At 31.0% G+C, this 23,729-nt stretch overlaps 1 protein-coding gene across 1 annotated transcript in view; it reads right to left on the bottom strand.

Moving 5' to 3' along the window:
* LOC107439215 (uncharacterized) overlaps window positions 1-14,833 on the bottom strand; it is a 51,179-nt gene extending 36,346 nt beyond the window's left edge. The window contains exon 1 of the mRNA XM_016051732.4: window positions 13,793-14,833. Coding sequence (XP_015907218.1) covers window positions 13,793-13,943 — 151 coding nt within the window. The 5' untranslated portion in view covers window positions 13,944-14,833. The remainder of the gene's footprint in view (window positions 1-13,792) is intronic.
* Between the last annotated feature and the right edge of the window lie 8,896 nt (window positions 14,834-23,729).

The raw sequence follows: 23,729 nt of genomic DNA, 5'->3' as shown, positions 1-23,729 counted from the left end.
TTACACTGGTTATCATAAATTAAGGAAAAATCACAAAAATAGCGATAACTCTTTCAAAAGTAAGCCAAACCGTGCAAAATTTGCATATGTTGTCCACTAAGAGTAGCTGAGTAAAATTGCAATATGCAAATTAGTGGCGCTGCACTCGGCTTACGTCATCTGCCTGGAGCATAAAAGTCCAAGTTTGAGAGAAAGCACACAAATTTTACTGTGATTGCGACATTGAAAATCTGAGATAGCCAATTCGTAATAATGACCTCTAGGCATCATTTGCCTGAAGAACTACGATGGAGAGCCATCGGGAGACTAGAGGCAGGGCAGAGTCAATCAGAAGTGGCCAGATGGCTAAATGTGAGTCCATCTGTGGTTCATAGACTTTGGAGGCAATTTCAAACCACAGATTCGGCATCTAGGAGGTTCAGTCAAGGACGGCCAACTGTTACGACCAGTGCCGATGACCGATATTTGACATTAAGTGCACGCAGGAATAGAACCGCTACTCCGACACATCTTAGATCATCTCTTGCTGCAGCCACCGGAAGGTTGGTGTCAACGTCAACTGTGCGCAGAAGGCTCCACGAAGGTGGTCTGTATGCGAGACGACCAGCCATTTGCGTGCCGCTCACATCACGCCATAGGAGAGACCGTTTGCAGTGGGCCCGACAACATGTCCACTGGACGTCAGATCAATGGAGGCCTGTTCTCTTTACGGATGAGTCCAGGTTTAGTCTAGAAAGTGACAGTAGACGTTATTTGATATGGAGAGAACCTGGGACCCGTTATCATCCATCAAACATCCGTGAAAGAGATGCATACGGAAGAGGCAGTGTCTGTGTTTGGGGAGGCATATCCTTAGGAGGGCGCACATACCTCCATGTCTTTCCAAGGGGAACCGTGAATGCTCAGGTTTATCGAGACAACATCCTTGATGCTTATGTGCGCCCATATGCCGGGGCAATTGGTGATTGCTTCCTGTTACAGGACGATAATGCAAGACCACACAGAGCTCGCATTGTTGATGATTATCTTCAACAGGAAACAATTACTCGCATGGAGTGGCCAGCTCGATCCCCGGACTTGAATCCTATCGAGCACGTTTGGGATGCTCTAGGGAGGCGTGTATCTGCCATCAATCCGCCCCCTCAGACCCTTGCCACGCTTGCAACTGCTTTACAAGAGCAATGGCTCTCACTTCCTATTGAACTGATAGACCGCATAATTGAAAGCATCACACATCGCTGTTTGTGCTGTATTGCTTCTAGAGGCAATCATATTCCATATTAAAGGTACTTTTTCTATTGCAAACCGATACTTCCAATTTGTTTATTTTATACATGTGCTAATTTCTATACTACTATTAATGTCTGATAATTTCTTTTTATGTTGTTTAATACCTTACTATGTGTTGTATATTGTGGGTAAGTTTCATAAAATTCCATGTGTAATTTCTTGAGTTATCGCGATTTTTGTGAATTTTCCTTAATTTATGATAACCAGTGTAATTTATTATTTTTATTTATTTAAATTACCATTGATTTAAAATTATTTTACTCTATAGAAACGCGTTTTAAAAGCACATACATAAACAAGGCAAACACGGGGTTTCAGATTGCTTTGTGATATTTGAGCTAGTAAACAATAACTGAATGTGCAGTAAGTTGAAACAGAAGGTATTTAAACACGAAGTTAGCTGTGAATGCATATATATTGCACATTAATTTTATAAATTAAAGAAACATAAGCATTTATTTTTAAATTTAAAATTATTTTTTTTAGAAAGCTTACCGAGTTTTAGAAAAAAGTAGCGATTTCATTCGATATTTCCGTTACAAATACTTGTACTTTTTCCCTAAAAAAGTAACGAAAGTACAAGTAAAAGTACTAAATTTAAAAAGTAACGAGGTACGAGTAAAAGTACGTACTTTTTACTTGTACCGGTGGTACTAGTAACGAAAATAAAAGTACTGCCATATATGTACGTTACAAATTCTTTCGTAAAGATTCCTTTTCAAGGATTTTAATTCTTTCACTAAATATTTACACAGACATAACACAAAGGCATGCACGAAGCCATATAGAACATAAACAAACTAATCATGCATTGAAGTTGCCAGGTACACAAAACAACCACTTATCACAGTTATAATAAAATATATAATAAATCTAAATCATGTAAAAGAAGCAGACGAGAAAGAATTATATTTCAACTAATTAGATGTGCGATACGGATCTGCATTTAATTAATTTATCATTAATTAACATTCTAACTTATGTAAAGAAACTTAGCTCAAATTTAATGCGCCATTTCACAAGCGAAGATTAGGTAGCTCTGACTTCATAGGTCACGTGTGTGGGTATGGGAGGTCTTCTTCTTCTTCTTGAAATGCAAGTACCCAATTAAAAAAAGCATTCTAATATAAATACAGTCAAACCCTGCTATAGTGAACACGGCTTATAGTGAACTCCCGGATATAGTGAACGAAATGTTCGGTCCCGTGCTTTGCTATACACGTATAATGTTATTTTTTGCGGATATAGTGAACCAAAAAAGCGAGAAAGTTGGATATAATGAGCTTTTTTCTGTCTTCGACTGATTTTTTTCTTAATTTTTTTGTAATAATTTTTAAACCTCTAGTTCAAAATAAATACATATACAGATTTCTAAAACCATCCATAGAGGAGAATGTAGCGAAAAATTATCTGAGAGTCGGGCAGTGTTTCCATTTCTGATGTTGAGGGATTGCTCATCAGCTAAAATTACTAATTTTTTTTTGTACGCAAGACGAAGAGTAATGAAAAATAACAAATTTTTTGCAACTGCCTAATATTTTTCAGAATTTATTTGAATAATGTGTAATAATAGGGAGGAGTTTGGGAACCATTAGTTAAATTGCCTGCGTAACGGATATAGTGAACTCCCGGTTATAGTGAACCAAAATTTCTGTCCCTTGAAGGTTCACTATAGCGAGGTTTGACTGTATTACAATCCTTTAGAATGATATATAAATTGCTGTCATTAAAATTAAAAAGAAGTTATTAAATTCCATCTCCTCCTTTAGCTCGATCCAACCTTCGCATGGCTAAAAATTACACAAGTTTCAAACTATGATCTTTCAAATTGTGCCAACACTTGAAATGCCATGTCTAAAACAGCTGCTGCTAAAATAAAGACATTTTAAATACAAATCGAATAGAAGTTTCGTCAAACCCTTGTTTACGAGCCGTGGTGGCTCAGGTGATAGAGCAGGGGTGGCGAACCTTTATGCACCAACGTGCCATTTTCTCTAAAAAATTGCTTAATGAGGTCATAGACGTGCCGTCAAATAATTTTAACTTCGTGATTATTGGGAAAATAATAATACTAAACACTATCAACTCAAAACTCTTTATTTACATTGAAAATAATATACATTTTGCAATGTCTCAGTTATACACGCAATTCAACTTAAAGTAGCATCAGTGGGACTTCTGTTGTTGCAGAAATGACCAATAAGTTATATTAGGTTGAAAGATGTTAGTTTAAGCAGGACTGTTGATTTTTTGCTAGTTATTTATTGTTAGCTTGTTTTTTACGGTTATTAATTGTTTTTTAGTATTAATTTTTCTATTAATAATTGTTTATTCTTTTGTTTGCTTTTTGTGAATTTTAATTTAATTGTTACATATGCTTCATAGCGTAATAACATTTGTGTAATAACAATTCATAGTGTAACAACAATTGTGATCGGTGGAGTGCCCAAAATATTGTGTCGCGTGCCATAAATGGCACGCGTGCCATTGGTTCGCCATCCCTGTGATAGAGCACTCGCCTTCCAATGAGGTGAACCGGGTTTGTATCCCAACGATGGCTGGTTGATACGAATTACGCACCCGACTCGCACCGACCACAGTGGTAGATGGATCATGGGTTAGAGTCCCCTTGCCATCAGGGTAAGAGTAGGAGGCTTTCGTGATTTTCCTCTCCATATAATACAAATGCGGGTTAGTTGCCTCAAAAAGTCCTCCACGAAGACAAATCTCTCCCAATACTTGATTGGTTTCGAAATTAGATTGAATTCATAATTACAAGGATATGTATTTGAACATTAGTAGTCATAAACATATATGGCAACGTTACTTTTAATAAGTAACGAGTAAAAGTACAAGTATTTTTAAAAAAAGTAACGAGTAAAAAGTTCTTAGTTTAAAAAGTAACGAGTAAAAAATACAAGTAAAAGTACAAGTACTAAACAAAAAAAAGTAACGATTTAAAAGTACATTTCTAGGAAATCGAAAATTCAAAGTAACCTAAAATTTTATTGAATAATATTCTTATGTTCTTTAATGTTTTTGCAAAATTGTTGTTATTTATTTAATTATTTTTAATTTTGAAAGTTATGGATATTGATTTATTTTTAAATTCGGAAGAATATTATAATATAATTTTATAATATAATCGTATAGTATAATTTTAAAATCAAATATAATTTTAGTATCAAACTTTTTATGGATTTGCACGAAAAAGAAATTTTATCTATTGATTTTAATTTTAATTTATTATTTTTATTTATTTAAATTACCATTGATTTAAAATTATTTTACTCAATAGAAATGCGTTTTAAAAGCACATACATAAACAAGGCAAACACGGGGTTTCAGATTGCTTTGTGATATTTGAGCTAGTAAACAATAACTGAATGTGCAGTAAGTTGAAACAGAAGGTATTTAAACACGAAGTTAGCTGTGAATGCATATATATTGCACATTAATTTTATAAATTAAAGAAACATAAGCATTTATTTTTAAATTTAAATTTTTTTTTTTAGAAAGCTTACCGAGTTTTAGAAAAAAGTAACGATTTCATTCGATATTTCCGTTACAAATACTTGTACTTTTTCCCTAAAAAAGTAACGAAAGTACAAGTAAAAGTACTAAATTTAAAAAGTAACGAAGTACAAGTAAAAGTACGTACTTTTTACTTGTACTAGTAACGAAAATAATTGGTGGTACTAGTAACGAAAATAAAAGTACTGCCATATATGGTCGTAAACCCACAAAATTGGGTCGGCTGTTGAACGACGGTTAACAAACAAAACCCTTGTATGTATGTACGGAAACTCGGAGCTTTAAGTTAGCTAAACGCTAAAGAAACACTTTCGAAGAAATAAGTTGGCTGTTATCAATGGAAACATACTGCCATTTTTATAAAATCTTAGTCTTCAACAAATATTTTATTGACATACCGTAAAAGTTATCCTTTTCTTCTTTCCTGTAGCTAACGCACGACGTCAAGCAACTTTTTACCCTTTACTAAGAGGAGGATACTAAACAATATTTCTTAGGATGTCTGGGTTTTCGACAATTGTTCGAACAATCTTTTCCCAATGACTGACTTCGACTGGCATCAATATTCCATGACTACATTAGTCAGTTTACAAAGAATTTATTAAGGTCTGTTACATTTACAGAATGTCAGAAATATTCTAATAAAAAAAAGACACATGCCTTTCCTTTCTCTCTTTTTTTCCTGTTTAGTTCTTGAATGACCTTTTTTGCAAGTATTAAAATGTATATATTTTATACATATACAAACACGCCCTAATCTTTCGCCACCTCGCCAAATTCGATAAAATAGTAAATTTAGCGAATAAAATTTTGTTTTGACGAATTATTTTATTCCTCAAAAGAAATTAAAACTAATTCAAAATGAATTTTTCTAAACAAGTCAGATTTTTTTTTTATTCGATGACAGTAATTTTCGGTAGATGCGCCACATAACCCATTAGAATTGAACCCAAATAATAAAAGCCTGAAAGAGACTACCGTAAAATAGTTTTCTATGAGGAAAAAATTAATCATAAAAAATTGTTAAGATTTGCATTTGGCGAAGACTTTCGAAAATTGGCGAATACTTTTGACGATTGGCTAATTTACTGGCTAATAATTTGAAATCCTTAGAATGGATGATGCATATAATGCATACTTAGGGCCGGGATAGTCTGGTTGGTAGGGCACAGGGCCCATATCCAAAAGGGCGTGGGTTCTATCCCCGTCTGCGAATACTCCCCGTGTAGTAAATGGCGACTGATGCAAGTAAATCTGTTAAGTCACAAAATCACCCATGTTCCCATAACAAATAATACCTCTGGGGGTACTGATCTAGGAGTTTCCTTGTCTTCTGGATTGGTTCAAAATTACAAGGTAACGGAGTTGAACATTAGTAGTCGTAAAACCAAAATTAGGTCGGCTACTCAAAGACGGATATGAAATAAAATATAACGTGCACTTATATATACTTATTTGTCATCAAAAGATTTGAAAAAAATTCTTGTTTATTTGAATTCATTTATTTAAAGATTGTTACGCGTGCCTCTTTCACCAGGATGTTGTTATCAGTATTTCTATCAGTTTTGATTTACCTTCCGATTACACTTAATACGCTTATCAGTTTTCAAAGAACACATCATATTTTTTTTATGCTGATATTATATTTATTAGTGCATATGTTACAGAGTAAAAGAATGTCGACTTCCACCAGTGAATGTCAACAATCACATAGTCGCACTCTGGTGAATGTCCGAAATATTTGTTATATCAGATTTGAAATTAATTTATTCGTTGATATTATTATATTTATTCGATATTTTAATATCTGCTGAGGACAGATTAGGAGAAGAATCAGTTTTCGGAGTACCGGTTAAATGGCATACTGGACAGTGGTACTTGACCTTAAAAAAACATTGATGTAGGGCATACCGGGCACTGGCACTTAACTAGTGTTAGTATATATTCCAAATCGACTATGTGACTGTCAACATTCACCGGTGTAAGTCAACAACGACCGATTTCGATCATTCATAGTAACACATATGAAAACGACAACATCATTACAATCCTTTCAAATTTTCATTCATTCACTTACTTTTTGATACTAATGGACTTTAATTTTCCTAATTTCTAATTCTCACCTTATGTGACGCACTACTATTTTTGAATTTTGCTCGGTAACCACTTAAAAATTTATACAAACTGGAAAATGTTAATAAAAACCCTTGAAAAGGAGCAACTTTTTCGGTGAAAAGCCTTAATTTGGCACAAAATTCAAATTTTGCGAGAATTTCGATTCATTTTTTCCTTAATTTACTAAATTCTATAACTGAGTCGCTGTGATCTAAAGTATGGAGCACTTGCCTCCTTATGAGGTGACCCAGATTCGAATACCAGTGGTGGCTGGTCGATACGAATTCTGCTCCTTGTTCTCACCGCTGGAGCAGAATACCCTCAGTTGAAGACGGATTAGTTAGAATATCTTTGCCGTTTAGCAAACCGTGAGAGGTTTTCGTGATTTTCATCTCCAAGTAACGTTTGTTCCATCAAAATGGCTTCCACAAAGGCTGATTTGTCCCAATGCTTGATCCAGTAGTTCCCTTGTCTTCTGGGTGGAGTTCAGAATTACAAGACTACCGAATTGAGCATTGATGATCGTAAACTCATAATGAGGTCGGTCGATCAACAATGGTTATAAAACATACCATTTTGTAACTAAAATCATTCTAATTTGTCTAGTCTAGCCAAAGTGGCACTCACAAGGAATGTAGTAAATGCCCCAGAGATTATCAAAAGTAATAGGATCTTCGAGAGAAGTAAATTATATTTCGCTAACAGACCTAAAAATGGCTTTTCATTTTTTTTAATTGCTAGAAACATATAAACTGCTTCTTTTTTTTTAATTTGTATATTTTTGAAGCGAATAAAGTTTTCAATCAAGTAATGTCTTACCGCTTCAGTTTCTTGGGACAATTATTTAATATTACTGGTATTGTTGATCGTCTTACAACGAATCTTAAACATTACCATCCTTCAAGAAGAATATCTATTCAAAATTTTAGAATTGTGACTTAATAATTAGCGCCACTTCTAGATCTGAAAGTTAATATTTATAAATATAGCAAAGTGAACTGGTAAGAAAATAATTTCATTCGAGTTAGGAAAAAGTTAAATATGTGCGCCGACCCATCAGTTTTAACATACATATACAGAGGTCTTTATAATTAAAGTTCCATTTTGAAATGGCTATAAAAATAAAACTACCCGACCAAATGTCATCAAACTTGGTAAATGTCTATAAAAGGTCATGGGATTTTAGTTCCCGCAAAAAAAAAAGAAAAAAAAAATCAAAAATTCACCACTAGCGGAGAATGGCGCTGTATGCAATAGTGTTAAACAAATGTGAAATATGCCATTTTGTTTTACACGTCATGTGACTTTGCAGTTATAAAAGTGAGGCGCCTTGTCTGAGCTGTCAGTGTTCTGAGTCGACAATGTCTGTTACCATGCAAGACCGTGCTTTGCTCGTGAAATGTTACTATGAATGCGACAGCAATCAACGGAGGGCTTTACAAAAGTTCCGTACTGTAAGAGGAAAACGCCGAGGTCCAATGACACCGCAAGGTTTACGACAAATTTACGGTAAAAGACGTGTAAAACTAATTTGCATATTTCACATTTGTTTAACACTATTGCATACAGCGCCATTCTTCTGGTGGTGAATTTTTGAACTTTTTTTTTTGCGGGAACTAAAATCCCATGACCTCTTATAGACATTTACCCTGTTTGATGACATATGGTCAGGTAGTTTTATTTTTATAGCCATTTCAAAGTGGAACTTTAATTATAAAGACCCTGAATATAGAATTGTTTCTTACCCGTGAGAAATTAAATTGTGGCGAATAGTTTATAGTTAAGAATAGTCAAAGAGCCTGCTGCAATAGGATACCTGCAAGTGACGTAGTGAGGGTATGTCGATCCCGATTGGTTGTTGAAACCTGGCATTTGTTTGCGTCTGCAACTGTTTTTTCCATTCTACACCATATTCTGATACTTTTGATGATACTTATTTTGTTCTTAGTGCAGGAAGAGGTAAATATTCATGACAATCAAGATTTTTTTTAAAGTTTACATGGGACTGTTTCTTCAACGGAAAAAAAAAGTGATGAATAATATTTATTTAAGAATGGTAAAAGCTTATTTTATTCCTCCCGAAAACTCTCTTTTTGTAACTTTTACTCTTCGCTTCAGTGTGGGACAATCCAGAGCAATTGAAGTGGCAGAAGAGATATTAGGTCATAATTCATAATTTCCTCAAAAATATTCATGTGTACAAATGGTAACTTTTAACCTTTTCGGGACGGGTGGGTCATCAACGTATTCGTACGAAATAAGAATCAGGATGGCAAAAAATAAAAAGCTGTATCTTAAGTTCGGGAATAGCTAATTTGAAAGACTCTTAAAAGTGTAACTATATAATTTTTTATTTGAACTAAGTATTGGTGAATTAAATAAAGTAAACTATTATCACCCCACACATAAGTAAACTTCTATAAAAATACTTTAGATACCGGTTTTACCTTTTTTTACCCAGATTGTCGTTATCCTGAGAATGCATATATGACTCTCCCGTCTCGAAAAGGTTAATATATCATTCTTTATATTATACATTTTGTATAAAGTTATTTTCTACACCATTGCATGAAAATAATTAGGAAGTTTTCATGAAACAGCACTTTGTTCCACACTCATGTTTAGGCTTTTAAAATATTGGCAAAATTACCAAACATTCTGAAAGACATTAATTTTAAGTGTCTACCACTCTATAAAATATTTTGCAAAAAGCGTAGCACTTGGTAGCCCTGCAATAAGGAAGTCGTCGTTCGTAACCCATTTGCAGACTGGAGAACTAATACGCTTTTTGCAAAATATTTTATAGAGTGGTAGACACTTAAAAATGAAGGCTTTCAGAATTGTCGGTAATTTTGTCAACTAACTTTTAAATCATTTATAAGTAGTGATGGGGAAAATAAATTTAAATTAATAAAAAATAATGCATTAAAACGTAAACGTAACTATCACTAGAATAAAATTTTACAAAAAACGTTGAAAGTTGACAGCCCTACATTGGCCATACATTGCAATTTTAAGTTCCTTACATTTAAATGATCTATAGTTCTACACCGAATCATTTACTTTGCTGATAGAATTAAAATAACAATTTTGAAAACGTTAATATAATCAAGTGTCATCAATAGTTGAAGTACCGATTTGTCACACAACGAAGTATTTATTCTTTTAACATGCATGGGTTTAGTAATAAAGTAATCGTTCTAAAGTAGTTGTAGTACTTCTATGTTAAGTAATTTTTGTTATCGAATATTACAACAATTATTTTTTTAAACTTTTATTTTTCCGTTCTTTTAGCCAACCTGACATTTGCACATTCATTTGGCAGAAATTGCTTAAATTATATTTAAGAACTATTTAATCAGTTTTTATACACAACTAACGTTTTATTTTTTAGAGAACTAATGACTTGTTTTAATATTTTCAAATAATTTACAAAACATTTAGAAAATCGATTCTTTTCAGCTTCTCACATGAATAAAGATGATTATCAAACGTATTCAGAACTATCTCAAAACATAAGTCTTTGTAAGAAACATAATAATTGACTATATGAAATGATTTAAACTTAGCAAAAATTAGTAAAAATTTTTCATTTAAAATATAATTTAAACAGTAGAAGCTAAAAAAATTTAAATAACCGAATAGGAAAATTTTAAGTGTTCTTCTACTTGGAGTAAAGAATATACACAAAAAAAATCATTTAATGTTACAATAAAGAAAACGCTTAGAATCCCAATAGTTATTAAAATATCGCTCTAGAAAGATAATATTATTTCATGAAACTTTATATTGTGCCAAATTTTAACTTACTTGCGTTCATATTTAACAAAGTATTTCATTTAAATAATACTCTAAAATTGTTCGAAAGGAGAAAAAATGCTAATCTAATTAAATCCTTTTTAATTAAAGCAAAGAAGAATGTGAATAAAGCACAAATGAATGTACAATAAAATGACATACTATAGCTTCAGTTCTATAAACAAGAAGCTTCCTCAGTGTCTAAACGTCTAAAAAATCGATTTCTTTTTCAATTCCTCAAAACAATTCATTTTTTTGACGTTCAGATACTGAAGAAGGTTCTTGTTTATAGAACTAAAGCTATAGTATGTCAATTTATTGTACAATCATTTGTACTTTATTCATGTTCCTTTTGCGTTAGCTATAATAGCACAAAGTACTATACCCTTTCTTCTCTTGTTTTTCAAATTGTTGATTTAATCATTTTGTTAGTTAGTTTTCAAACAATTTTTAAACCTTTAAGAAAAACTTATTGTTAGAGAAATAATTAAATCGAAAATATTTCTTTAGTATCAAACCTCTAATATTTACCTAACCTGTATTTCGGATTTTTAATCAAAGAAACTATTTGATGAAAAAAAAATCTTTTAAGAAAGTTTCTGAAAAATTGGTCTTATACTCATAAAATAAAATTAATCATATGAAAATCAAAATGATTTAAATAAGAAATAAGAGATAATAAATAAGAAATGACCTAAGCAATGACTACGAAATGACCTAATAAACAATAATGATATTCTTACAAAGAAATGACGTAATCGTGAAAAACGATGACTCCACCAAAATGAAATAAAAGCGAAAAAAAGTTTTGCATAAAATCTAATTTCAACTTATTTTTAAGTAAGAAAAAATTAAAGACTAATATGGAATAAGATATTTAAGATCTATAAATCCCAAGTGCTGACACACATTGCAAAATGCGAGAAGAAATGTGCATTCATTTATAGATTTTTAAACACTAGTAGCATAATTAAAGTGTAGTTATTATGAGTTTTTCTATTTAATAGTTAATTTGATAGTTCATTTTTCTATACCAGTCTTTTTTCTAAACAGTTGTGAAATTTTATTTTTCAACAGTTTTTGAGAAATATTTTTTTGCAAATTTCACATGTGATTTTTGATGAGATAAAATAAACTAAATGTCATATTATAAAGCATTCAACTTATTGACTTATTCGTATTATTCCCAAGCAAAGCATATCGAAATTTACTTATTTTCTTTTGCATAAATTATATATAGATAGCAAAATTAAATGAATAACGTACAATCTTAAGTGGAATCTTCAAAACGTTTAAGAAATAACAATTAAATTGTCACAAAACGAATGAAGACAAAAAACGATTGTTGCTTTAAAACAAAAACGCATCGATCAAGATTAACAGTTTTAAAGTAACAGAATTCACTTCATACATAAAATCAACAACAATTACTTAATGCATTTTTTATTAAAGATAGTTTCAAAAGATACATTTAAAAACTGGATGGTGCAACTAGTCAGCTGATATTGGCATGAAAAAGGCTATTTTGATCTGGGAATTTGAATTATGCCTAAAACTTCGTTTTATTTCAAAAAGTCATATTTCTAGATATAGCCTTTTCTATTATTTTTCATTATTTTTGAAACTATTGCTACTATGGCCTATTTAAAAAATATTACAGAATAATAAAATATTAGGAAAATGGAGTTTGATATCGCAGTACTCTTAGAGGATTGTTGTTTATACTAAAAATTTCAAGGCTAAAGTAAAAAAAAAAAAAAGCTTTTTTCAAAGCTATTGCAGAGAAAAATAAAATTAATTTACAGAGCAGTATATATTATTGAAATGCTAAACTTAAATTATATTTGGTTTTATAATTTAAATGAAAACAAACTATATCTGCACCTGCATTTAAAGCACACAATTTCATTTTAATTCCAAATCTAATTCATGCTATACGATTTTTTAATTTATCACCAAGAAAGAATACCTTAAAGTAATTTATGAAGAATTTGGCTTCCAAGTTTTTCATTCGATAAATTAATCAATCAACTAAATTCATTAATGATATTTATTGTTAGTTTTATTGTATAAAACAACTAACCTATTGACCAAAAAAGTGACTAACAGTTATCAAAAAACATTTTAAACTTTAAAAGTTATCAATTGATTAATTGTATCGACAAACGAACTGTAAAAGAGGCATTTATTGTTAGTTTTACAAACACAACTATCTTTTACAACCAAAACATCTAATAATTATCAAAAAGGCATTGAATTGCTAAGTTTGTCACTTGATTACTTTATTGTTAAATCAACGAACGAACTATAAAAGATACTTTTATTGTTAAACTTGCTTATATAAGGCAGCTATTTTATACAACCAAAAAACTAACAGTAGTAACTAACGATAAAGCATTTAACTAAGTTTAACAATTGATTAAAGTCAATTAACGAATAAATTAACGAAATTAACGAAAGCGGCAATAATTGTTATTATTTCGTATACAAAGCAAATTTAAATTGCGAGTTTTAATGTCAAGTGGAAGGTCACTATTATGATGACGAACACAATGTTAAAATTGTTATTGAAAATGTTAACTTACCCTTTTTTTTTAACTCGTTTAAGTGTTAATCAATTGATAAACTTTTAAGTTCATCAATTGATTAATTTAATCGTCAAACGAACTGTAAAAGAAACATTTATTGTTGGTTTTACTTACGCATCTATCTTTTACAACCAAAAAATCTAATACTCATCAATAAGGCATTGAATTTCACTTGATTAATTGAGTCAAGAAACGAAATAAAAGAGAGACTTTTATTGTTAAATTTACTTATGTAAAGCAGCTATCTTAAACAACCTAAAAACCAGCAGTATTAACTAACAATAAAGCAGTTAACTTCTACGTTTAACAATTGATTAAATCAGTCAATTAACAAACTATGAAAGAGATTATTATTGTTATTATTTCGTATACAAAGCAAATTTAAATTGCGTGTTTTAATGTCACGTGGAAGGTCACGATTACGATTACGAATGAAAATTATTATGGAAAATATTGAATTAACTTACCTTTTTCAACTCGTTTAGGTGTTACAACTCGAAAAGCACTGCCCATTTCTCGTCCAAATCCCAATCCACGTGGAGGTGACGACGATCCTGTTCTGCAAACTCCTTCCAACTGCCCCCTAACTTTATCAGGGGACGGAGAAGGTCTTGTCATTCTTTTTTATGTCGATATACTATTTTTATATAGTCCTCAAATATTTTTCCAGAAAAAGATTTATTTAATCATTCGAATGATTTCAATCGATTAGTATAATCAAGCAAAAACCATTTTCTTCAATAAGATATACTTCTTTTTTTCTCTCTCTTTAAGCGTAAAATGTGCTAGAGAATACTCGAAATGTTTATTGTTTCAAAATGCAGTTAAGAGTTATAGGAAAGTAAAATTTTTCTCATTATTGTGGATATTTTTATTTCATTTATTTTCATTCTGATTATTCGAACAGTTAATATAGTTTTTCCAAATCTAATTTCATATTACTTTATTGAAATGATTGTACGTTCTAAAGCCTTTTAAAAACATAATTTTGAAATCAATATTTGTTTTTTTAAAAAAATCAGGAACTTTACAAGTTACGTTTTAAATTAATCATTAACAAATTTGTGAATTCCTTTGCTGTTCTCCCATCAAAATATAATATCGTTTGCTTTTTTCTAACATTAAATTCTAAAAAAATTTGCAAAAAAATTTTTTTTCGAGCAAATAAATATTTAATAACAAAATTTAAATTAAATTAAATAATTTAATAGTTTTAATTAGATATTTAAACTGTAAAAGCAATATTAAAACAGTTTTAAAAGTGAAGAATTCGTTTTTAAAAATATTGCTAAATATCGCTTGCGAAAAAAAAAAACAAATATACGGCATCAAAAATCGTTTGCAATGTTAAATCACTTCAGTTCAAGAAAATAATTGCAGAACAATTAACAAATCATTGCCAGTATAACTTTGTAGTTGTGTTCCCACTCAGCGGATCTCGTTGGGAGAAGGCGCGGCGTGAAGAGTGATGCCGTTCGGATCTGAGGAACGTCGCTCCGGATTTGAGTGCCGGCCATGCAGGGCGCGAGGGATGTCGGGGCGCGATAAGGGGCGGAGCTTTGGATCTGTTTGATGCTTTTGATTAGCGTCGGCACAAAATAAAAAGCGAAGCGTAAGGCACCAGAAAGGATTGTGGGTGAGGGGGGGATTGTGCGATTTTTAGCGCTCTTCGGCATTTCATTTGCTGCGTCAATCATGTCACAGGTTTACGACAATTCTGATATTACGGGAGGAGAAATAATACTCGCTTATTTCATACAGATTGAATGCAAAAGTTTATCACGCTGAATTTGGAAGACTTTTATGCCTTAAATTTGCCTAACGAGCGCCTTTTGGCTTTCGGCATTAATGATAGATTTGAAACTTGGAGTATTTTTAAACGGTTTCATTTTTTTGTGTGGAGTAGTTTATTTTTCTTTTACATTTTTAAAAAAATAATTTTATTTCAGAATCCTCACATCTTATACTCAAAGGTTCTTTTTTTTTTTTTTAATTCCTTTCATACCTTTTTAAATGAGGGATATGCTTCTATGAATAGCTTAAGATTTTATTTTATTTAGTTAAGAATCGCATCATTGCTTAAAAATTATTCCAAATGTCCTTTTTTTTCTTCTTTTTTTTCTTGCTAACGATATTTTTATGAAACATAAATAAATAAAACTTCCAAAATAAAAATTATAAGAAACCAAAATTGTTTTGTCCATCAACCAACAAATAAAATATGAATTAATTAATTACTATAAAATGTAAAAAGTTTCATTATTCTAGTCTTCGTAATTATTAAACACAAGCTACCAGTTACCAGAATTTCATTAATAAAGAAACTTTCTTATGTATATTTTAGAAATACCGGTAGATTGTATCTAATAATTCAAATAATTGTGCAAACAACTCCGCAACGTCAATAAATGGTCATTAGCGAAATGATCATTTTGCATGTTATCGTAAGTAGTAAAATCTCCTATTTACGCACGATTTCTTGTAAAAATGCGCAATGTCGAAAAGTACCCGTAAATTCACATTCATGTTATAGAGATTAGAACTATATAGTCGTTTAGGTCGGCTGTTTACAGTAACATTTAGTTAAAAAGCCTTTTTACGACATGTATAACAATTAGTGATTGAAATACACATAAATTGAATCAGAGAATATAAATCAGCGAATCAATGAATGCGTGAATTTAATAATTAGCAAATTGATGAATCAGCGAGGGCAAGGTTGATTTATGATGTTTAATTATGAATAAGTTTATTCATTTATAAAAGCCATAAGCAAGTGGGTTAAAAAACAAGCCGGCGAATAAAAAATTACAAAATGAACAAATTAGTTGGTCCACATGCAAATGAAATATCGAATCAATGTATACAACAACAAAAAAAGTTCAAAAATACAGTGAATTGAAGAATAAGCAAGGCATAGCTTATTAGAGAATCATTTGAAGATTTGCTATTTCAATGATTTATTCGGACTCTGATTCATGGATTCATCAATTCGACCACAAATTCGTAGATTCACTTTTTATTGATTCAGCAATTAATTAGTTGAGTCAGTCATAGAGTCACTCATACAACCATTCACTCATTTATATTCAATGATTCGCTCATTTGTTAACCTGCCCATTCATTGTTTATTGATTCATCTACTCGTTGTTCATTAATAGATTTTCTTAAATTTTAAATAATCTATATAACCTATCTTAGTTAGTTACGTATACAAAGTGTAAAAATTGAGAAAATAAATCTGGCTAAAAATCGGGGAATCGTTTTGCAAATATGAAAAACATTGCTTTAACCTCATTATTCTTTCTTTTCTTTATTTAAATAAACTGGGCCCCTATCCCATTCATCATTAAATTACATACAGTAAGGTAGAATACATTGATTTGCAAAACATTGTGGTAACCATAAAAAATGTTCCATTATGATTTTTCCCAGTGGTAGTAACATGGAATTAAAATTTCGATTGTAAGCAGAAAAATACGTTGTATTTGATAAAACATGAGCTGACAATCATGATATCAACGCATATTAATATATATGCTTAATTTTTGTAAGAATAGTGGTGATCAAAATCATTTAAAAATAAAGTTCATAAATGAAAATATAGTATATATTTACTACCACTTTAAATATAAAAATAAAATTTTACGCCAAATGCGTAAAAGTTGGCAGGTATGCATTATTCTTTCTTTTTCTTTATTTAGCAAAAACTGGGCACCTGGACCGCGCAGCGGCCCCTATCCCATACATCATGAAATATTATATACATTGATTTAAAGACATTTTGATTTTAGCAACAGTATGGTAGCTATTTCTAAAAGTCAAGCGTTTTGCTTGATAAATTAAAACATTTTGTACTACAATCAATTTAAAGATGGTTATTATATACAGGCATGATTTGAAAATATACATAGGTACTTATTTACAGACATAATTGGAGATTAACCTCATTATTACAAAAACTTACATTGTTATGTACTTTAACAGAAAAAGTAAAAACTGGTAATTTATAATTATTTCTTTTTCCAATTATTTCCGTGAAACAAAGACACCAAGATACATTAGCAATATATGTAGAAACATTTCGTTCTGTTTTTGCAGTATTTTTAAAACTGAAGTGGAAGTCTTAGGATAAATTGTTTATTTATTTGAATCTGTAATTATCTAACACTCTTTTCATAACCGTAAATTTCATTTTGCTGCAAAAAGTTGCTGTAACGCGGAGTCAGTAGAGAATGCATAACGTTTGAAATATTTTTTACAATGGTAGTCAACAAAGCCGAAATTTTTAAGATCAATTTTTATAAATTTTTACCTTAACTTGAACATTATTTACTGGGTAGCCACAACCGGTAAAAATTTAAAAATTGGGGAAAATATTTCATGATACTGTTAAAAATTTCTAAAAGTTTATTTCACTTTTTGTTGTTTTAACAGCTAGATATATTTTACAAATACATCTTGGTAGGTAGCTTTCAATGAATTAATTTTTTTCATTCAGTCTTTCTGTACAACTCAGTTGCAGCCACCTTGCTTTATTTATTTGATCTGTTACAGATTTGTTTAAATTATTCTCATGAATTGTTAAAATAATTCTTTTATTCCAATTTATTAAAATTTTAATACATAATTTTTGCTACCACTAATAAAAATATCCTCCAAAACAACGACAGTTAGTAGTAGCAAAATTCTATAGTGACTAATAAAATTCAGAATTTCATTTAAGATCAAAATTTGCCCTTTTTCACAGCATATGTTTCTCAGTTTATTACTGAATGTGAAGTTAAAAAATGTTTTGCTTTAAATACAAGTAATTTGAAATGTAAGTCCTAGTGGAAGTTACGATTAAATAATTAAAGAAAAAATAAATAAATATAAATGAATTGAGTTTCTACCACTTTTTGCATTTTTAGTCTCCTGTAGCATCCGTATAATTTGAGGATAAGTGAATAGGTTAAAAAAACGTCCCTTAAGAGTTTCTGAAAACTGATATTGCTCCATTAAGAGCATAAGCGCAAAATGAATAATCTGATATAAATTTCAGTTTCATCTTACATTTTGAGCATAACATTCTTAAATATACATATTGTCCACATAACAGGCCTGCCAACTACTACGCTTTTTGCCAAAATTTTTATAGAGTGGTAGCCATTTAAAGACCATAACTTTCAAGAATTTTTGGTAATTTTGTCAGCATTTATGAAACCTCACCATGAGAGAGCAGAAACAAAGTGGTGTTGCATATGAACTTCTAAATCATTTATATGTAGTAGTGTGGAAAATAAGTTTAAATGAATAAAATAATAATACATTAAAACATAAACATAGCTACCACTGGAATAAGTTTCTACAAAAAGCGTTGGCAGCTCTGACATAGTATAGCTGCCAATTCTTCAGGGTTTTTTTTTTCAGAAGATTTTATCTTTCATTTTAAATTTAAAGTTATAGGAAATCTTATTGCTAGATAACTACATAGATAGGGCCGGAATAGCCTGGTCGGTAGGGCGCTGGGCCCATGTTCGAGAGTTCGTGGGTTCGAACCCAAACCGACCAAAGACTCCCCGTGTAGTAAATGGTGACTGATGCACGTTAAATCTGTCGAGTCTCAAAGTCCTCCATGTTCCCATAACAAATCAATATCTCTGGGGGTACTGAATTGGAAATTGATCGTTCTCTGATTCAGGTCAAAATTACGATCTGTGGATGAATTAATGGATGTATGAATGGGTCCACCGTATAAACGGATGGGACGTATGAGTGTGGCAGAAATCGAATTCTTGGCCATAGATGACGCCATTGGAAAACAAGAACAATCACACACCCTCTGCCTTAATGGCATACTTCAACAACAACAACTACATGGATAAATTTAATTCTGAATAATTTTAACTACCATTACAAATATTTAACTTGTATATTTAAATATATTTAACTTATATACGCTTGATAATGGGACATTGGCAGAGGTGGGGGAAAACCTAAAATTCATCAGCTAAAGGTTCTATAAAAAAACAAGCCACTGAACTACTCATGTTAGACGTCACAAAAGCGTTTGAATGTGTATGACATATTGGCTCGATACATAAAATATTACAAAATAATGTCCCAAACAATATCGTCCATATTGTAAATAATTACCAGAACAAAAGATTTTTCTCAATTAAAATAAGTTACTTCTTTTCTAGAATTAGAAAGATAAAAATCGGCGTAACACAAGGATCTATCCTTTTACCGATTCTCCTTCTAATTTATTGCACACATTTTCCTGTCAATAAAAACGTTGCAACAATTCAAGTAATATTCATCCCTCGTCTATCAGACTTCTATTACCAGTCTTTAGCATTTTGCAAAAGAGGCATGTTGCGAAAATGGAATGCAACTAATGGAATGAATGGAATAAAATGAAGGAATGGAATAAAATGAAGAAATGGAATAAATGAAGTTAGAAAAGAGGCTTGTTCCGAAAAGAGAATGAATGAATGGTGACATGATGAAATGAAAGAATGAAATTGGAAACGAAGCTTGTTCCGAAAATGGAATGAATGAAGCATAAAAAGAGGCATGTTACGAAAATAGAATGAAGTTTATGGAAAGAATGAATGGAATGAAATGAAGAAAAGAATAAATGAAGATGGAAAACAGGCATGTCCGAATAGGTCGCCAAAATTATTCAAATAGTAACAAACTACTCCTCAATGCAATTTGAAGTTTTTCTAATTTTTCAACAGTTCAATTTAGATAATGTTCATCCCGCTTTTATCAGACTTCTATTACTAGTCTTTAACATTTTGCAAAGGAGACATGTTCCGAAAATGGAAAGAAGTTAAGAAAGTATGAATGGAATAAAATGATGAGATAAAAGAATGAAGTTGGAAAAGAGGCGTGTTCCAAAAATGGAATGAATGAATAAAATGGAATGGAAAATGGAATGAATGAAGTTGAAAAAGAGGCATGTTCAGAAAATGGGATGACTGAATGAAATGAAGTAATATTTGAATGGAAAAATTTTTGGCATGTTTGCACGGATACTCAAATGGTAACAAATAACTCATCAAAGCAATTTGAAGTTTTCCTAATTTTGCAGAAGTTCGATTTAAATAATGGGCATCCAGCGTCTATCATCACCAGCTATTACCAGTCTTTTACATTTTGCAAAAGAGGCATGTTTCCGAAAATAGAATGAAGTTAATGAAATGAATGAATGGAATGAAATTAAGAAATGGAAAGAATGAATGGAATGAAATTAAGAAATGGAATGAATGAATGGAATGAAATTAAGAAATGGAATGAATGAAGTTGGAAAAGAGGCATGATCATACTACTATAACCAAGGCTCGTGTAGTCCTTGTTAAATTCAAAAAGTGGTGTTAAAATTCTAATTAAGGAGCTATAAATATCTTTTATAGCTTTCACTTTAAACTTAAAAATTCCAGGTGCTGGTCTTGCGATCCAGTTGCCTTTACTTGGAAATATTGAGCTTAGAGTTAAATACAAACTTATTATTTTCTTAATTTTGCTATTACTTGTAAACTTTTTTGAGGACCATACAAACCCTGTTTTATTCATGTTTAAAGTGTGTAAAGCTATATCGTAACTTAAAGTCAAATTACGTTTTTCAGCCAATATTATGCTATTTTTTTAAATGTTGTGTCTGTCTTTAACAGTAGTCTTTGCTAAAATATAGTATTCATGCTTAACCCTTGTCTTAAATAGAGTAAATTGTCAATATGAAGAAAAAAATATCACAGCTTTCACAAGGATAAAAAGTTTCTGTTGTTTAAGTTTTTGAAATTTTAAAATTTACATCAATGCTTTAATGTTTGAACTCATTAAATTGTTCAAAAATTGAGAAACATTATATGAGTTTAATGACTTTTATCCAGATTGAAAAATCTGGTTATATTTAAGATATTAAATAAGGCAGCTAATTAGTTTCATCAAGACAATATATACTGTTTAGACTGACAACTTTGATTCAAGTTTAAGGCAACTGTGACTTTTTATTTCTTTTTTATGAGGATTTATGAACGCCCTTAATAATAGGCCGGAACCAAGAAATATCACATTTCTGGGGTTCCTTAAATGTAACAAATAAATTTTTATTCTTAAAAATTGTCCATTAGAATTAAATGTTAACTAAAATTGAAATAAATATAATTTCCAATTTATTAATATGTTATAATTTAATTATGTTATAAATTATTTTAAAGAATTTAGTATATAAACAACAAATTAATATGATTAAAAGTTGTGAACAGAAGCCAAGAATTAGTAATTACAACATTTGTTAGAACCCAATAGTTCTTTGCTCGTTGACCCCGGATTTCTACTGACTGAGTCTTTTAATTTTCTTAACAAATATGGGATTTGAAAAATTGTCTTAAAGAATTAAATTAAATAAAGCATGAACAAATTTGTCTTCCCTTTTTAACAGTTTAATTAACTGTATATACAGAATAACTTTTTAAGGATTCCTTTTTCATTATTGCTCGTCAATATCTATTTGAAAATATACTTTTTCTATTTAGAAACTGCAAAGGGAGATAATATCAGGTCTTCCAGAAAAGGAACATTTACCTTCTAATTACAGAACACTTTGACACAACGTTTGACACACAATTAGTATGCCTCCCCTTTAGATTTTCGATTCGAAAGACCTCAATCTTTTTTTATTTTTGCATCGACACTCTAAATCCTGAGAAGATTCGAATAAAGCAAACACCTGTGACCGCAACCGCTTAGGTGCTTGGCAAAACCAAAACTTTATTCTGGAACAAATCGTTTTTTCCGAAAAAGTATAATAATAGCTGTAAACTGTAACTGTCTTCAAGCGGAAATTCTTATTAATAATGGATCGTTTATGATGCCTGGATTTAGAAGCGTCTTCGTTCTTTATCGGTGATATTTGTCGATAACTGATAAAAGTAGGCGTAAAAAAGCTGAGAATTGTTCAAAGACGTAAGAGCCGATAAATAATACTTCTTTCCGGGACCTCACCATAAATTATCCAATATGTGAACTTTTATTATCTTTTGTTGATCCGAAAATATACTGTAAAGTTACAAAAAGGACTAAAGTTTCGCTTTGCACAAATGTCTTCCAAACAGCTAGGATCAAAAGAACGATATGTTGTTTAATTATATTATGATACAGGCAGTTTTTATGTAAGTTATATCTGAAACTTTTAATAACTAGCAATTTGTGTTTGTTCCTTTTACACAAAAGTGTTGCTAAATATTCCAGTTAACGCTGCATAGCCTTAGAAGCAATGACAGTATCATGTATGAAATTTTCTTTATGAATTATTTAAATTGGTTGTTTTAAGAATAGTTTACACCTTGTTTGAACTAAGGAATATTTTTTTTTGTTTAAAATTAGTTTCAAATTGTTTTCGTGAAGGCGATACGTATGCAATATCTGGTGATCGATTCCATATCCCTTTCTTACAGACCAAAATTAATGAAAAACTGACAATATCTGGGAATTATTAACATTCAAAATATTTCCTTAATAAATTTATAACAATTCATTATTTAGTGCATACCGGGCAATGACTCTTAATATAAAAAAGTAGCAGTGTAGGGAATACTGGGCAAGTGTGTACCGTCACAATAGCAATGTGTTCCTACGTGAACGTATCCAAGTCAAAATTTTTGATGGTTTTCCACTGATGGAAAAAAAAGAATCTTAATAGTAACCATCAATAATTCCATCATGAACCATTATATTTTTTATTGTGGCCAACATAAGTAACCATCACCCCAATGTAGGAATTCGGATTGATTTATGATGATCCAATACAAGAATAGCAATTAGTTTTGATGGTTTATTCATGCTTAACCATCCGAAATTTACATCATAGTTTCTAAAAAATCAAATGTTGGAACGATCATGAGCAACCATCATCCCAATGTAGAAATTCGGTCCGATTTATGATGGGCCAGCATAAAAAATATTTGTTTTGATGGTATATTCTGGAGAACCATCAAGAATTCCCATTAAACCATCATGGAAATGTTTAATTGGAACCATCACGGATCATCATAGACTGTTGGTACATGAGAATCAATCTTTTCTTGATGGTTAACCATCATAGTATTAAAGTAGCATTTTCCATCATGGAATGATGGAAGTTTTCTAGCATATCAAAAACCAAGAAAGCATAATGGATGAGGGTGACCGTCAAGTGATGTTGGATCATCATGAATTGCACTATAAAAACCAACATAAACCATCAAAATGTTTTAATTGGACCATCAGGAATTTTGACTAGGGTAGTGCTGGGATTTGTGCATGTCGTTGACAAGGGAGACACCAGACTAAAAGGAACACCTGCTGGACTAAGACCAAGAGGTGTTCCGGATTGAGAACAGTGTTAACAACTCCATCTCGCTAAAAAAAAAT

Source organism: Parasteatoda tepidariorum, chromosome 4, assembly GCF_982258835.1.
Source record: "Parasteatoda tepidariorum strain Cologne lab strain chromosome 4, Ptep-v5.0, whole genome shotgun sequence".
NCBI classification, from domain to species: domain Eukaryota; kingdom Metazoa; phylum Arthropoda; class Arachnida; order Araneae; family Theridiidae; genus Parasteatoda; species Parasteatoda tepidariorum.
This window is presented reverse-complemented; position numbering and strand designations above follow the sequence as displayed.